Raw genomic sequence first — 18,232 nt, 5'->3', positions numbered from 1 at the left:
AAGTAAACTTTATTTAAAAAAAAAAAATCATCTCTTTTTATTAAATTTTATACTAGAACTATGATATTTGATTTTTTTTTCTTTTTAAAATATTTATATTTTTTCCTTTTATTATCTTTCCATTGTCTTCATACAAGGAGATAAGAGAAAATAATATTTCTATTATTTTTCGCTTTATGTTACATTATATTTTTGAAAATTAAATCTTCATTATAAAATTAAAACTTATTATTTCCCAATTAAATGAAAAAAAAAATCCTCCCATTTGAGTTATCTTTCTAGCTTTATTTCAGGATTGCCTTGTGTCTGGTTACATGGTATTAAGGGTTAAATATAATATGTGAAGCTATTCAGACAACAAGGGTCCCATGGTCTAGTGGTCAGGACATTGGACTCTGAATCCAGTAACCCGAGTTCAAATCTCGGTGGGACCTTTTTTTTCACAGAGTTTTGAACTTCTTATATTATCACCGCCCCGTCTGCAACTCCTCCCAATAAAATTCCAATTTAGATTTTTAACAAAACAGTTAATAAAATAGTCCACCTTGTCTCCAACATCATATATAATGTGTTCTACATTTCTGGATTTTTATTTTTTATTTTTAACACCACATTTTTGGATTTCAATTGAAGCTCTATGTGTCGAAATATTACTTACGTTAGCTACTATGAAATGCAAATCCAATGCTTTCCAACTCGTTAAATTAAGAAGCTCATCCAGTTCATAACCAAAAAATCAAATTGCCTGCATTTTCCACAGATCATCAAGAAATCTTGGGGAACTTAACATCCCTGTCAAAGAAAATTTGTCAATATAAACCATTGGTAGTTAAGAAAATTTAGCAATTGTGAAGACAACCTAATGTTAAGTAGGCCTGTTCTTATAGATGGTTTTCTCAAGTAGTTATGTTAGGGATACAACATTTTTTACCATTTAATAAGATGGTAAGTTGTAATTGAAGAAACTTTACTGATATATAAGTTTATTACTGACACTAATTTTATTGTTCATCAATCACAACTGGTCACCATTAAAAGTTATGAAAAAAAATTGAAAAATATGCTGTATCCTAAATTGTTTAGGAAGATTGAAGATTTTGATAGCATGAATCATGGTTCCATGTCGTCATTGCCAGTTTTTCTACTTCCACTTTTTGCGGCAGCTGTGTGGCCTTTTTATTTGTAAATGTACTTGAGTCTTACTCTTGCCACAACATTACTTCATTTTTAAAAAAAGAATTGTCACATATAAAGCCAAAGAAGATTTGATTCCAGTTATTTCGAATATCACAAAGCTATCTACTTTCTGCTGGCCCAAAAAAGCAAAAACCACAAAGCTATCCATATAATATTGCTATTTCACTATATGGTCATATACTCATATTATTTGTTTATGACTTGGGGAAGACATTATCATACTAAATTATCTTTTACTTCTTGTTGTTTTATGTATGATTACTTGTTGAAGTTTACTGCTCTTATTTTCATGGAACAAACAACAATGCCATGTTATTTTGTTGGTCTGCTAGAAAGATTTTCACTATGCTTAACCTAACAAAATAGTGCCTCTACTTGCCCTGCTAGTTAGCATCTCAAGACAAGGATGCTGTATCAATCTTCTTTGCCAGCAATTTGGGTTCTATAGATACGTTTAAGCCAATGGAACAAATAGTTTGCCAACAACCAAAGTGGTGTGGAGAGAACTAAATAAGTGGATTGGAGGATAGACTTGCACATCTCTTAGTAAAAAATGTTTTAGACATTGATAATTTTTATGCTTAGATTGAAGAGAGTCATTGTTTCTTAGAACAAGCTCTTCTTCACAATGTAACAGCTGTTTATTAATCTGAATAAAATTCATAGTCTTCTCATAAAATAAAAAAGAAAAAGAAAAGTAGGGAATAGTTTCCTAGCCAATGCACAGTGGCACTAATGGGCTATATTGATATTCTCTCTCTTTTTCTTATCTGAAATTGCAGTACATATGGTAGAGTATAAAGCCAAACTGATATTTCATTATGCTCATGAAAGGTAAGTCCAATTCAAAAACCAGGGAGAATCTGTACTCTTTTTTCTTTTTATCAGTAAAATCATTTTCATGGTCACTACTACTCACTACGTAGTGTTCGTTGCACTGTCGTCTGTCAACGATCTGGATGGCGACTAGATAATGACCCGACTGTACCATCAATTTGACCCTCGTTGATATCAGTCTCTACAAGATTGCAACTTAAGAAAACAAAATTCTGTATGACATGATTTAGCCAATAAAAAAGGAAAAACAAGACAATACCTTAACAATAAACTTGACGTGCATATGAAAAATTGTAGTCCATAACATGATTAGCATTGAATGTACTTTTGTGTTTTTAATGTTCACATGATTTTGGAATTGCTATGGATTAATGTTCGCATGTAAGATTCTGATAATTCAACTGATAAAGTTTTTTGTCATCAAATAAGAAATTTAAAGTTCAAACACCATAAATCATATATATATATATATATATACACACACAAATATAAGTTTAATGTTTACATTTCTATCTAAAATTGTCTAAAATCAATAAATTCTCAACAACAAAAAAAATGTAAATCCATTATTTAGGCTTACAGTATGTATTAAATAGTAGAGTAATGTTATGGATATAGCAAATTTTACAAAATAATCTTTACAAAATGATTTACCAGATTAAATTACAAACAAAAAGGTAATTCAAAATTTTATTTATTGTGTTAATGTGTGGCACCACATCCATTACAACCTTAATTTGTATAGACATTTTTATAGTAAAATTAATATTCTCTTTGTCCCAAATCATTATTCCTTTATTTAATTTTGTTATATACCAATATATAGTCTAATTTAGAAACTTAATAAATAAATTTCTTAAAGTAATAGTTATTTTAATTGAAAAGTCAATACCCTCTTCACTAGAGTTTAAGGCTATGTTTGGTTCGATGTAAATCGAATTCCTAGTGAAAAATGAATGCAGGGGAAAATGAATTTTCGTAAGGAAAATGAAATCCAGGTGTTTGGTTCTGCAATGGAAAATAGTCTGGAAAACGATTTTCGGCGTTTAGTAACATTCTGAAAATGCTATTTTCCTACAAATGCTTCACATTTTCTTAGCCATTTTCTCAGCTTCCAAACAAATTTTATAATAGAAAATTTCCAAATATACACTTAACACAACTAAAAATCAAAATAAAATCATTTATTCACAATATATCCATAATATACTCGATGAGAGGAGGAAGAAAGAGTGAGAGATAGATCGGGAAAGAGAGAGATCGGTATCAACGGAGGACGGTGGTGGCCAAATCGAGAAAGAGAGAGATCGATACTGACGAAGGATGGCGGCAGCTAGATTAGGTGGGTGTGGATCGGGCAAGGTGGGTGTGGGTTTGCTGAAATGGGGATTGGGTTATGTGGGTAGATGGGTAGCTTGGATGTGGATTGAAGCTCATGGAGGTAGGTAGCTTGGATGATGGCGGGGGTGGTGATGGCGGTGGTGGATCGGAGACATGCAACGATGGAGCATGGCAGTGAGGTTGAGTGGGTGCGATCTCAATGCGATCTTGGTGCGAACGAGCCGGTGCGATCTTGGTGTGATCTCGGTGGTGCGGCGTGATTTGGGTGGAGGGGGGGCGGCGATGGGGGTGACACGATCTGGGCTGGCCTTGGTTTGGCTGAGCGACCGAAGCTTGGCATCGGACTGTGTGTGGAGTTGAGGTTGGTGCGTGTCTGAGAGGAGTGTAATTCATTTGAAAGTAAAATAAAACTTGAAATGGTTTTACACTCGAAATGCCTTATTTTACAATCAACGCGGAATACCAATTCCGTTTGACCCAATTTTTAGTACCTACCAAACACACACGCGGGTGTAAAAGTATTTTCGGAAACCCTTTGAAGCCAAAACAAACGCAGTCTAAGTTAAAAGTGATGATTTTAGAAACTTGTATCTTTTTATTTAAAAGATAATACATTAAGGGAAAATTCTATTGCACGCATGTGTGCATTTACACACTAAAAAAATATAACTGAAAACATGATTTTAAGTCATATTTTCATACTTTAAACCATGTTTTCAAGTATGAAAATGTGATTTAAAGTCACGATTTTAGTTGTTTTGAATAGTGTGTAAATGCACACAATGTATATAGCAAACATTGTCCATACAGTAAATGATGTTCAAAGTAAGATTCTTAAACATGAGCAACAATTTGAGAGGAGTGATAACTTAGGTATTTTCCTAACTAGTAATAGTCGCAAGTTCACCGAGTGTAAGCAATAGTTTGATGATAATGTCTCCTAACTCCTAAGGAAGAATTATCAGTTTCATATATTTTTTTTTAAAGCAATTATTATACAGTGATTTTTCACAACCCTGAACCAATTTTTTTTTTTTTCTTCTTCCCTATAAAAAATTCACATGTTGTGATATTCAACCTAACAACTTTCCCACTCGACATTTTCAAGTTTCAACTTCTAGATAGCGACTTGATAGCAACCCAACCCAACCCAACCCTACATTAACTCTATCAAGCTCACAGCCTCCACAAATGAAGTTGCTTCCTGCCAAAAATATCACCTTCTTTTCATATATTATTGCTATTGTCTTATCTTCAAGACGTGCAACATCAAAATTATTTAAACTAATAAACAATGCTATGCTTAATGGTATGTGACTGGGATTAAAATTCTACCACTCTTTAGTGAAATATTGTGCCAATCATCCTGGAAATTTTCTATGATCAAACAAAACTCATAGCTATAGATAAGTTATGGAAACTCAAAATCAACTTAAATTCCATAATTCTGACAAATTCTCATATTTTGGGATAGAGTTAGGCATCGATCAATTCCCAACTATACTTAAATTTCCAACAAAGTGTCTGGTTTGGCTATTGCCTCCCGAGATTCGAGAACCTTAAAACAGCAACGTTTTTAGTTTTATGTATAATTTTCCCTCACTTTTTTCATTTTTGTCCTTGATAGGCTCTTCTTTTGTTTTTGTTATTTTTTTTAGTACTAATAAATGGTCAAATGAGCATCTCCAACGCAGCCTCACCTCCCTCGGTTCCATTAGATGCTGACTAGGCTTGAGGGAACAAAAGGCCTCTATTGGAACATCAATTTTATTCATAAAAAAGATTTTTTTTTTTAATTTTTTTATTTTTAAATTGAAGAATTTATCATCTTTGGATTGTTTTTCACTATCAAAGGTCGTTCTAGACCCAAGGAGATCGTTCAAGTGACTCTTCAACTTGGAGAAAAGAATACACCAAAAGAAATGTCACTGAAATTGTAGTCTTTCCGGCACTTTATATATATAATTTGATAATTAAAACAATGATTGAGCTATTAAAAATATCAGAATGTGTCAGATGAGTTATAACTTACAAAAACTCAATGAAAAAAAATAATTCAATTTTTCTAGAAAGGTGACATGATATTCATTGAAGTAAATTTATGTAATAAACAACAGAAACTACGGGAGAATAAGTTGATAAATGTACAATCAAATTGACCCCTCTCATACTTTTTGCATCTTACAAAAAAAAAATATCATTATCCATCTGGGCATGTTTAGAAAACTAAGGGCTTTAACTTTTAAATTCAATTGAAAGCCATGAAAAATTCATCCATTTACGTTTGGACAATAATAATATACGGCTTTTTAAAAGTATCTTTTCTCATGCTTGATGCTTCATCATCTTTCTCCTGAACAAAAAGGAGAAGCTTGATTAAGTTACAAACTTAAATATAAATTAGTTCTGAATTGAATGAACAAACATTAATTAGATTTCCAATCCAGCCCAGAAAATTAATAGTAGTGAATTTAGGACAAAAACATTAAAGTATATAGCCTAAAAAGAATGGGTTCCTATTTCCTAAAGATAGTTGGACTCTTTTATTATGCTTGTACGGGTTGAGATGGATAGGCACATGGTGCAATTAATAAGTTTCAGGCCAAACCATACGCCATGACTATGAGGGATGGGCCTCGATCGTTGAGGATTTAAAATTTAATAAACTTTTTATATATGCAGCGCTAACTGTGGATTTTCAGAATTTTCTAACTCTGATGAATGGAATATCAAAGATAAAAATCCGATGGAATCATAGTATTCCCCTATGGATTATAGAAGAAGATTCTCATATTCTGGTTTTCTTAAATCTTAAGTGCTTCGTTTAATGTGCAACTCTAATTATGATGACCTTCCCTTCACATGGACACTTTTTCTTCGTTTCTTTTAGCTAATTGAACTACCATTTAAGTATCAGAAAAACCTAAGTAAAAGATTTCAAGAAATTTTTATTATTATTATTATCATCATCTTTACATGGTATCCAAGCAAGAAAAGCCACCAGTAACTGAAGTGATGAACAAATTCAAACCCCAAGTGGTCCAAAATCAGTAATTGGATATTGTAAATCCATTAAAGATCATGATGATGTCTTTTATAAAGTAGCACATGCTACTTTAAGCTTATGCCTTCTAAAATTTATATTTGACCTTTACTTTGTATGCCTTCCACATGAGTTCAAAAAAAATTTGCATTTTGAAACATTTTGTAAAAATTATCTTACATCCTATGGATAAATACTTATTATGTAATATTTGGGCAAGGAACTTCAATTATATATAACATGTTATTAAAAAGAGAGGATAATCAAGAATATAAACCAATTACTTAAGTGAATTGAGAAATATTTAATTATTTGCACTAATTCAAGTGTACAATTATTTTTATATTTTTTATTGCATGTGTTATTAAATATGCTTTTGTCTTTTCATGTTTTTGTTTCAATTTTATTTATTTATTAATAAGTATTCTTATATAAAAAATTAATGCACCAATACCATCTATATAACATTATAACTTTAGGCTACTATGATGAGATACACAAGTGTGATCTATTCTTATGTGAGAAAATTAGGTAATACATTAAGTACATTGAATAATTTCATTTATTTGTACAATAAATGATACTTTCAACTATCAAAATTATTTCTTTATAAAAATAAAAATAAAAATCTATTAAATTATAAATAAATAAAAAATACACTTTCATTTCCTAAAGGTATGGGACAATGTGTGATAGTAGGGAATTGAACCCCCAGGATGTGCATATATTTACTTGAGATTTTTTTTTTTTAAAAGTTTAAAATGATAGCTTATTTAACGGTTACTTATTACAATACTTTTATCGGTATATAACTTTATGTAACTTAATTTTAAAATAAAATTAATCAAGGAAAACAAAAAATAAAAATAAATTTTTTTACTAAAGAACAAAAGATATTCCAGCTAATAAATGTCTTATCATCTTAAATTTATGCAAGTAATCTCCAACCATCGACATTTTTGACTAAATTTACATCATGACCCTGTATTAGAACATCTTAAAACTAATCTAAAAAAAAAAAAAGAATATCTTATCTTATCTTATAGTAACTCATTTTTCCATATCGCAACTCAGCATTTTGCATATAGGCATATATCAGGATAAAAAATACAGGATAAAGACTTGTCAAAAACCATGCCCTACATCAACTCTATCAGCTCACTACCTCCACATAGTTGTATCCCACCCACCTAAATATGTCACCATTTTTTCAAATATCATTACTGTTTGGTTTATACTTTTACCAGGGGCAGGGAGCAACGCCACATGGAGCCAAATGAACACCAAAAGGAAACTAGACAGCGACAATTTTATTATGCTTCAAAACCCAAAATCAACACCTTTTTTTTGGCTGAATAACACCTTTGTTCTCAGCTTCATCCATTGTTATTGTTATTATAATCCATCATAAAATCAGTGCTCTCTAACCAAACATGCCAATAGATTTTATTTGTTTAAATAAAATCTATTCAAATGTGCTCTCTAACCAAACATGCCAATAGATTTTATTTATTTATTTTGGCTGAAACATGCCATATTTTATTATACCTTTATTGATTTTTTCTTTTGACAAAATAAAATTAATTGGTGAAATTTTCCGCAACTTAATTATCAATGCATCCAGCTCCGTAAACCCCGGATATGCTACCATCAATGTATTGTCATTACTTTTTACAGATTCAAATTCTAGAACAAAACGTAGCATCAATTCCCATTTGACAATTTGGTTTCTCAAAAAAAAAAAAAAAAAATTCCCATTTGACAAGGCATTCGGAGTAACAATCAAGTTACCATTTCGCAATCCATCCAACCAAATACACAAAATGATCAAAATTTAAAAACTTAACATCATCAAAGGTTAATATACATATCAATAATATTATACCATAATAACTTTTTACAAAACTTCAAATTCAAGAGGCATCAATTCTCAAATTGATAACCGTAACATAGGGTAAAACAAACTACATTTTCACCTCCCATATAAAAAAAAAAAAAAAAAAAAGTATATCTATCTAGGTCAGCTTCGCCTCCCCAGAACATAAAACTTCTGTATCAACATACGTTATTTTTTTACTTCTGTAATAAACCTCACTTCTCTTCTTTCCTTTCATTTTTTTTCAAACATAGCATATAATTTCCATGTCAGCATCTTCCTCTCTCTTTGATATTATATGTATAATATGGATATTCATATATGACATATAATAAAATTATATATGTAATAAGTACGTAAAATTGGCAATGCCACGTCAGCAACGCCATTCGAGCCTGACCTCGCCGGAGCCAACGATGTGCTGACTGGGCTTCCGAAACGAAACGATATGGCTACTGACCATGAAAGCGGTGACCCGCTTGGAGACCCGAATGTCCTCCATTTTCAGCTCTTGGAGTCGGCGCACGTACTCCGGCACGTGAAGTAGGTCCCACACGACTCCGACCCCACCTGGCTTCAGCACTCTCACCACTTCACCCACCACTCTGGTTCTCTCCGCCGCCGCCTCCACCGTCCTCTTCCCGTACTCCTTCCCCACCGTGTGCACGAACACTCCCGATACCACCACGTCGAAGTAGTTATCGCCGAACGGCAAGCTCCGGACGTCGCCTTCTCTGCACGTCACGTACTCTCCCACTCCCTCAATCTTCGCGGTGCGTAGCGTCTTCAACGTCGTCGTTTTGTTCCGGTCCAACCCGACGACCCGACCCGAACTCCCTTCTTTCTTCAGCTGCGTTGCCACGGCGTTCAGGAGGATTCCGCGGCCGCAGCCCAGGTCGAGGGCGTGTTTGACCGTTGACCAGTCGCTGACCGCGCTGACCATCCGGAGCGCCATGTCGTGGTGGAGCGGGACGGCCGAGTAGAAGAAGTTCGCGGCGGCGAAGAAAAGGCACACGGCGGAGATAGCAGTTACGGAGCCGGTGAAGCCAGCGGCGAATCTGGCAGCGCCACCTGGGAGAGTCACGCCGGTGACGGAAAACAACGACTCGAAGAAGGCGCCCATTGCGTCGAAGTAGATTAAGTAGAGTATTGAGAGAATAGTAAAGAGCAGTGCATGGAAGAGTAGGAAAAGTAGCGTTTGCCACTGGTCTACACCATAGATCGCGTAGATCTGAGTCCAGTCTCTGCTCGTCGTTGTTTTACCCATTTCTCTCTTTCTCTAGTTTCTTCAAAAATCTGAAAACCGTAACCAAAAAAATCGTTAGTATTGTGCGTGATTGGGTCTGGTGAGTATTTAAATTGAGTGGGTGAAAATTAAATAGAAATGCCGTATGTAACACATGTTTCAATTAATTTGTGTCAGTACGATATCAAAAATATTGGTCGTTTTTTCACTTACAAATAATGAAGCTTCAGAATCAGGTAAGAGCGGGCTTCAGATCCAGAAAATCTTTTTACCAATTCGAACACGGAAAGAAAGAAAAGAGTACAGAGTAGCAACCAGGTAGTACAGTTCCCAGACTCTTTTCTTTATTTCAGAATCAAACAACCCCGAAACTCATTTACTCTGTGACAGAGAGAACCGGGTCACAGTAATAAATCTGCAAGTGTCAGCTCAGTTCTGGTACCAAACAGTCAGTAACACAGTAAGTGGATGATGAACACAACACCACGACGATTCCAAGTGCTCCTCAAATACAGCACATTTCACGCGCTTTTACTCGTCGCTTTGTGATTTTTTGGAAAGTTAACGGAGCAAAGCCAAAAAAAAAGCTCTAGGACCTGTTAATAATGTATATAGAAAAAAAAGTGTGAGAGAGAGAGTTGGGTGTGAATTTGTACGGAGTATGAGAGAGTGTTGGGAAGTGCGATTGCGCTTTTATGTATTGTGTTTAAGTGTGTGTATGTTGTGATTGTGTGCGGGGTGGGTGATAACTGATTTTAAGGAATATTTACCGGTTCACCTGCTAACCCGGTTACTTGACTCTTTCTTTTAAAAACTTTTTATGACAAGTATGGATGGCAATTTTCAAATCTAGATTCTAGGGGTCTTTGATTTTATGATGATAAAGTTTTGGTCTTTGAAATGCCAAAGAAATTAGGTGGTACATGTACTTTTTGTAGGTAAATCCAGCCAATCAGGACTTTATTTCTCAATCAAAACTTGGGATTTTTTCAAATTTGTTGCCGGTTTTTAATTAGGAAACAAAAAATATATATTAAAGAATACATAATATTGATTGGTTAATTTGACCAAGGAATGGCCAATGTTACGCTGACTCGGTAGTTACAAATTCACGATACTAGATTAAATAAATTTTTTTTTTTTTAATGAAAATAAAATGTGTACGTTTTGTAGTTTCGTGTGGATGTGATGTTTTAGGGGGTCAGTATTTTGAACCAGTTGGAAGTGTGTAATATTTGACTTTTCGAATTCAAAATAAGGTAGAGATTTTTTTTTTTTTTTTTTTAATGGAAGTGACTTTATGAATTATGTAATGTAGCTATTAATTGAATTAATAGAGCATCCAATTTATGTTAAGTTTCAGCAGAATACGTGAAACTTGGGCGAAAATTGGGAATTAATTCTGTTTGCCGAACAAAATAATTAGTATGTACTTTTTTCAAACTATATTTCTTACTAATATCTCGAGTCTAAAAAACTTGATTTAAGACTTATAAACCAAATCTTTGAAGCTCGGTTTTCATGTTCTGATCAGGTTTGAGTTGGTGCTTTTCCACGTGGCATCCACCTGGAAATCGAGTCTCTAAGACTTGATTTATATCTCGACAATTAGAAGCTCGGTTTATGTTCACCTGCATCCACGTGGGTCCACGTGGTGTCCACTTGGAAATCGAGTCTCTAAGACTCGATTTTCAAGCTTTGGTCCACAACCATCCATGTGGTTAGGACAGCTGCTTGTCCTTAGTCCTCATAATATGGGTCTTTGGGTAGAGTCGTTTCCTCCTCCAAAAACTCTTCCTCTCTCACTCTCATACAAAACTCACCTCCATTACAAAACTTCAAATCAAACTCACCCTCCATTTACACATCCTCATGCCAGGTAAGGTTTTTATAACACTCACTCTCTAGTTGTTAGTTACATATATGTATTAGGTTTTTTTTATGGGTATGTATCATGACTATTTTTTTAAATAAGGTATTTATAACCCTAGCCCACCCACTCGCTTTTAAACTAATCATTACAAACATACTTTGTTATGCTGCATTTAGAGTATGTTTTCTAATAAGATAGTTAATCTAGTAAATTGAAGCTTGGTTAACTAAGTATCTTTTATATACTTATAAAATAATAAAAATTAAGAAGAAGTACTCAAGTATATTAATCTAATCATATAATTTAGGAAATTTGACACAAAATTAGAGTATATTAACCTAATCATATATATTGAACCTCTGTTTAAAATTGTTTGATATTGACATAAATAATTCCTAGAAGCCTTTAAAATAAATAAATAAATTCAAGTTACATGATGTGTATAAGGTAGAGACTTACTTCAAGGACAGTGGACCACGCACTAGAGGACCATAAGCACCCACTGGCGGGCCACGCTCAACTATCGGGCACAAATATGGGAACCTGGCCCATGCCCAATACTAGACCAACAACAAGCACCCACCAATCTGACTAGCTGCCTTATCGCTTGCCCTGCATAACTCTCTGTACAACCATGCAAGGCAAGCACTTCCCCAACTGTACCTTCGTGGGTTGTGAAGGTCCTCCAACTGCTGCACTCACATTAGATGCACCCTATCGTCGGATTTGTCCATGAAGATCGTGTCCTCTAGTAGCGCTAAGATGTAGCATCATGCGTACTTATGGAGCTAATCCTCTTCAGCATTAGGCGGCAATGGACCGGTAACTTGCTCTAAAAGCCATTTGATGATAATCCTCTATTCAGGAAGTTGCTTTGTGTTATCATTTATAGGAACAAAGCCAAGGAAGTCCCGACACATATCCCGCCATACTTTCTATGTGCTCCCTGTTATGGCCTCGCCATCAACAAGAAGCCTGAGAAGTACCTCGACATCCTGCAATGTGATGGTGATCTCACCATGTGGCATATGGAAGGTGTGAGTCTCGGGCCACCATCGCTCCACTAAGGCCATTATCAGGCCATGATCAATCTCTCTACCCTCCAAACCAAGTCTCTTAATGATGTCAATGACTCGGTCGTCCACCATTGGCTCTAGCTTGGAGAACTCTTCACTGCGGTTGCGGCAAGTACGGGCCCTCAGATCCTGCACACAACAGAACCATGGATTAATATATGACAGTAGGTGTGCGTACATTTATGAATTAAATGGGGTACCATAAGAAGGATGCAGTTCAAAAAAACACATTCCAAAATATCAAGCGGATGGAAAAGGAAAACATAAAAAAGTAGAAAGCAATGCAAAGTAAATCTACTCCATGCATAAAGTGCATCCACAACTTGACCAAGTCTTAATCTTAATGAGCATATAAAGGTTGTACCTAATGCAAAAAACTCACAGTTAACGTGCATGAAAAATAGAATAAAGAGAAGATTTTCTTTTTATTTTTGTGGTTGCTGCCATTGTTATCGGATTATGAGTTAAAATAAGCCAGGTAAATACTACATGAACTCAATCTAAAGCCAATAGGTAAATTAAAATACTGATCCAGTTGAGCTTCACCTTGCAATATTAGTCACAAATACACTGACTTTCTATTGATAGGGCTGCCACTACAAAGTTTTTTATTTTTATTTTTTTTTATAATGAATTAGAAAATTTTTATTCAACAAACCACTTTACAACAGTATTACAAATCACAGGCAGCAGCAGGCTGCAAACTATCAAAGGAAACTAATTAAGGAAGTTATCAAAAACAAAGAAAGGAAACTTCCACCGGTTGCATAAGGTCCTATATTGGATATAATTTCTAATATTTCTACACCAAAAGAGCCTATATCTAACAACATATACAATATAGTTTGCACCAGATGATCAAATCTTTCCATTGTGAATTATGGCATTCCAATTAATCCAAATATGTGAAGTAAGCACATACAAGGGTAGAGGGGAAAGATCACTAACTGTAAGCCCATTGGCTGAATCCTTTAAATCCATATCCCAAAAAAGCCTTAGCAATCAAGCTGTAAAAACTTTTTTGTGCGGATTGAAGATCCTCCAAATTGGTTATGACCATAGATGAGGATCAATGTTATAACTGAATTTTGATTAAGTAACAAATGTTCTACCATTTAGACAAAAATAAAACTTCCAGTTGCCATCTCAATCATAATGCTTATTTTCCCTTGTGAAGCCTTCAACTAAATTTGATCACTCCCTACTTTGTGTGCATTGGTCTTCACTGCACCTTTCCAAGCCATCCAAGGTGACCTTTATCTTGTCATCAATTGGTGACATACATAACTTTTAATTAATTTTTTTTTTCCATTAATCTATCATTATTTTTATTGGAAAAAATATTCAATACTCTGGGAGTAACACTCCCTCCTCTCAGAGAGTAACACACAAAAAAAAGTTCTAAAATAGTACACTCAACAATCAAAACAATCATAATTATGGAACACAAACCCTAAACCTCTACTTATCCATCTAAATAGCACGAAACAACAACAACAACAACAACAAAAAAAAAATAAACAAAAAAAAATCAAATCAAATCAAGTTGATCACACAATAAGAAAAACAACCAAAAATATACTTCAAAAGTGGGTTTAGGAGAAGAAAATCACACCTGAGAGAACTGGAGAAGGTGCTTGAGAGTGGAGACTAAGTGAGAGTGGAGAGGGTGAGTGAAAGAGGCATGACAGTGGAGAGGGTTTGTGTGAGAGTGAGAGGGTGAGTGATGAGTGAGAGTGGAGAGGGTGAGTGAGAGAGGCGTGACAACGGAGAGGGTTTGTGTGAGAGTGAGAGGGTGAGTGGTGAGTGAGAGTGGAGAGGGTGATGACAAAGGCATGAGTTTGTGCGAGAGTGAAAGGGGTGATTCTGTGCGAGAATGAGAGAGAGAGAGAGAGGCGTGAGAGTGGAGAGGCGTTAGACTTGGTTTAATTTTGAAAAAGCCCTACTAGAAATCGAGTCTTAGAGACTTGGTTTCCAAGTGGCTTCCACGGCTCAGCTGGCTTCCATGTGGATGAACACGTCACATACAAATCGATGCTTAAAGGGTTGAGATATAAATTGAGTCTTAGAGACTCGATTTCCAAGTAGACGCCACGTGGAAAAGCGCCAACTTAGACCTGATCAGAACATGAAAACCGAGCCTCAAAGACTCGGTTTATAAGCCCTAAATCGAGTCTTTTAGACTCGAGATGTTAGTAATAAATATACTTTCAAAACAGTGCCTACTAACTATATTGTTTGGCAAACAAGATGAATTCCCAATTTTGGCCTGAAACTTGTGTTTTGGAATCAACAAAGAATTTATACCATGCATGTCTTTCCAATTATAATGTCAGTCTCAGCTTGAATGGGACTTTTTTTTTTTTTTTTTTTTTTTTTATAAATTTTGGGTGGCAGTCTTAGCATATTAATTGTCGGCATAGATGAAAAAGCGCCAACTCAGACCTGATCAGAACATGAAAACCGAGCCTCAAAGACTTGGTTTATAAGCCCTAAATTGAGTCTTTTAGACTCGAGATGTTAGTAATAAATATACTTTCAAAATAGTGCCTACTAACTATATTGTTTGGCAAACAAGATTAATTCCCAATTTTGACCTGAAACTTGTGTTTTTGGAATCAACAAAGAATTTATACCATACATGTCTTTCCAATTATAATGTCAGTCTCAGCTTGAATGGGACTTTTTTTTTTTTTTTTGGGTGGCAGTATTAGCATATTAATTGTCGGCAAAGATGGAAATCATAGGCAAAAAACCCTTGTACAAGGCATCCACAAATTTGAAGGTTCTTCATTCATTCTGGAGATTAAATCTTGTCAAACAAATTATTAACTTCCCAAATCCCAATATACTCATATTCTTATTTTAGTCCGATTTATTAAATTCTTGAAAGTTTATAAAGGCAGCAGTACTTAAAACTTATGTTTTCTTTTTAAGAGACAAATTATTTTGGATAAAATATTGTTTCTTTATTAAGATTTACATAAATTTTATTTTTCATACTTAAATTTTAAAAATTCATTTTTCATCATTAAATTATTACAAATGTTACACTTATCAATCTTCAATTAAATTTTTTTTTTTCATTCATAAATTATTATTAAAAAAATTCTTCTTTATTTTTATTCCTAAACTATTAAAAGATTTTATTATTATTTTAAAGTATAAGAACAAAAAACAAATATTTATTGTTCAAACGAAAAACAAAATTTATGCAAACCAGGAACGAAACCAATTATTTAAATCATGTTCCTTTAAATATTTATATTTTTAAAACTAAACAATTAAAATTGATTTTTTTTGTTTCAAAATAAAAATTGCTTTAAATTAATATACAAAGATTGATTGGTTTGAGTAGGGAAGGCCAATGTTGCACAGACTCGGTTGTCACAAATTCACAATACGAGAATAACATTGGTTCCCATCAAAAAAGAAAAAAAAATGGTTGAGTGAGCCAACGTACATTGTTAATTAGTTTTATGAAAATAAAATATAGGTTTTGTAGTTTTGTATGAATGTGATATTTTAAAGGGTCAATATTTGAACGAGTTAAAAGTGTGTAATATCTGACTTTTTGGAGTTCAAAATAAGGTAAGATTTATGTAGCTTGAAATACGGAGTACGGAGTTAAAAGTGTGTAATATCTTACGAAATACGGAGTCCAATTTATGTTAAGTTTTCATCAGAATAACGGTGAAACTGTGAAAATGAAACTTGTGTTTTAGGAATCAATCCAAATTCAAAGTAAGATCCCATGAATGGGACTTTTTGTTTTTGGTAATACATAATCTTTCATGTAATTTACTTGCATGTTCTACTTTTTTTTTTTCCCCCTTTTCTTTTTAATTGGAGGCAAAATTACTAATTGTCAGTATAGAAGGCAACCACAAATTTGAAGGGTACTTCAGCCCAGAGATAAAATCTTGTCAAAAAAATTTATTGACTTCCCAATTCATACTTTTTATTTTAGTTTGATTAAGATTCTTGAAAAAATTTATGTTTGTTTTGCCAAAAACCTTATAACTCAAATGATTGAGATATCTTAATATTTCCAGTGAAAACATAAAAAGTTCAAATTCCTAGTCCCCATTGTAAATAAAAACTACTTTATAAATTTATAATGTTGGAAGTATTTTACCCATGGTTAATTCTTTGTTATTGATAATTTACGAGTTCCATTGCAGAGTTGCAACCAAGGAGTTGATTAGAGTTCAAACTTCATATACAATACCATTACAAAGTCTATCATAGAGTTTAGCTTCTCTCAAGTTTTTTTTTGTGCACTAAAAGCGACACCAAATTAATACGTATTTTAAAATAACCATTTATCAGTCTGGTATCCGACTTTATATTTCTATACACAAGACATACGCCTCACCTCTATCATAACACATGCCCATATAATCCAATAGTTAATTTCAAGCACATGAATTTGCATAAAACCTGCTTTCAAAAAAGAAAAAAGAAAAAAGAAAAAAAAGAATTTGCATACAACCTCAACTTCTCACGTTCTTATTCTACCATCCACACAAACTGTTAAATGGCACTAGAAAATTTGAGCATAATAGGCTCCGCCAATCATGCAATGGGGTTAAAATATCAAGACCGTACAAGAAACGCCATCGGGATTGATGTAATTGAAGCTTTTAATTCCGACTTTTTGTCAAAGCAGTCACTACACCAGTCATCACCGTGGCTCCTCTGTTCCCTTGATAACGGGCCACAAAGTTAAACGTATCCCTCACCAAAGTCCAAAAGTTCAATCTTCCATATTTGCCACTGCATGGACCCAAGCTTTCCTTTATTTTTCAGTGACCCAACTACCCTTAGACTTTTGCTTTAAATGCTTACAAAAATAGTGCTTAGAATGCTCAGTTGCTCACTTCACTTTTGTCGACGTGCTTCTTCTTGTTAAGCCCCTAAGACAAACTTGTCCTTTCCTTTATTAAAGTGTATATATGTTAACATATAAACTTGTCAACTGGTTCAATTTGGTAAAAGCCTTTCTTGTTTCATACTTCATGCTTGGCTAATTGGCTTACTGTTCAAGGGTCAAAATTACAAGGTTGACGCTCCCTACAAATCTTGGACCATTTACTTTGATTGGTTGTTGTAAAATTCGAAAGAGGTAATATTGGGGAAGAGAAGGCACTATTTTTTAAGAAGGTAAAGGCATTTAACTTGAAATGGGCATATTAATACCCCCCCCAAAAAAAAAAAAAAAAAAAATCCCCTAACCTCGTCACATATTTTACCAATTTTCCACCTTAGATTTAGAATACTCTATTAATTTTGAAATTTATCTGATTTCTTAAAATACTCTAATTGGCAATCGGTTGTTTTTTGAAATTTAAAATCTTTTGATATATTGAAAAAAATTTCATGTCATATCAGTGGTCATAGTCACACAGTTTGATTAAAGTAATACTCAATTAAATTTGTAATGTGGCTTCAATTGATTAGTATTCCTTGGAAAGTAGACTATATAATTTTATACAATTTTCGTCCAACAAGTTACAAAATTTTCCGGGTCTCATTCAATTCATTATATACAAAGTTATCAAAATCAGGATCCTACATAAAATCGTGGGAGGTTAATGGAATTGTGAATCGTAGGATCAGATTGTGGATTGTAAGATCTTTTTTTTTAAGGGAAAAAAAAAAAAACAAAAAACACATTGGTAATGACTTTGTATATTTAATAATCTTATAAGGTATGAATTCATCCATAAAAATCAAAGAT

At 33.8% G+C, this 18,232-nt stretch overlaps 1 protein-coding gene and 1 non-coding gene across 2 annotated transcripts; one reads left to right on the top strand and one right to left on the bottom strand.

Annotated features, from left to right (window-relative positions):
* The first annotated feature begins 362 nt into the window (after positions 1–362).
* Positions 363–434, top strand: TRNAQ-CUG (transfer RNA glutamine (anticodon CUG)). The gene has a single exon. It is a non-coding gene; the product is annotated as a tRNA-Gln (tRNA).
* Positions 435–8,242: 7,808 nt separating this feature from the next.
* Positions 8,243–10,268, bottom strand: LOC126694928 (uncharacterized). The gene is made up of 2 exons (XM_050391479.1): positions 9,754–10,268; positions 8,243–9,590 (listed from the first exon to the last, which is right to left on the bottom strand). Exon 2 carries the CDS (start codon positions 9,559–9,561, stop codon positions 8,671–8,673), a length of 891 nt encoding a protein of 296 aa, XP_050247436.1. The 5' UTR covers positions 9,562–9,590; positions 9,754–10,268; the 3' UTR covers positions 8,243–8,670.
* Between the last annotated feature and the right edge of the window lie 7,964 nt (positions 10,269–18,232).

This window comes from Quercus robur, chromosome 8, assembly GCF_932294415.1.
Source record: "Quercus robur chromosome 8, dhQueRobu3.1, whole genome shotgun sequence".
NCBI classification, from domain to species: domain Eukaryota; kingdom Viridiplantae; phylum Streptophyta; class Magnoliopsida; order Fagales; family Fagaceae; genus Quercus; species Quercus robur.
The sequence above is the reverse complement of the archived record's forward strand: the minus strand, read 5'-3'. Positions and strand labels throughout refer to the sequence as shown.

Excerpts from the sequence above, each read along its gene's own strand:
- LOC126694928 (XM_050391479.1), bottom strand. The coding sequence starts at position 9,561 with ATGGGTAAAACAACGACGAGCAGAGACTGGACTCAGATCTACGCGATC.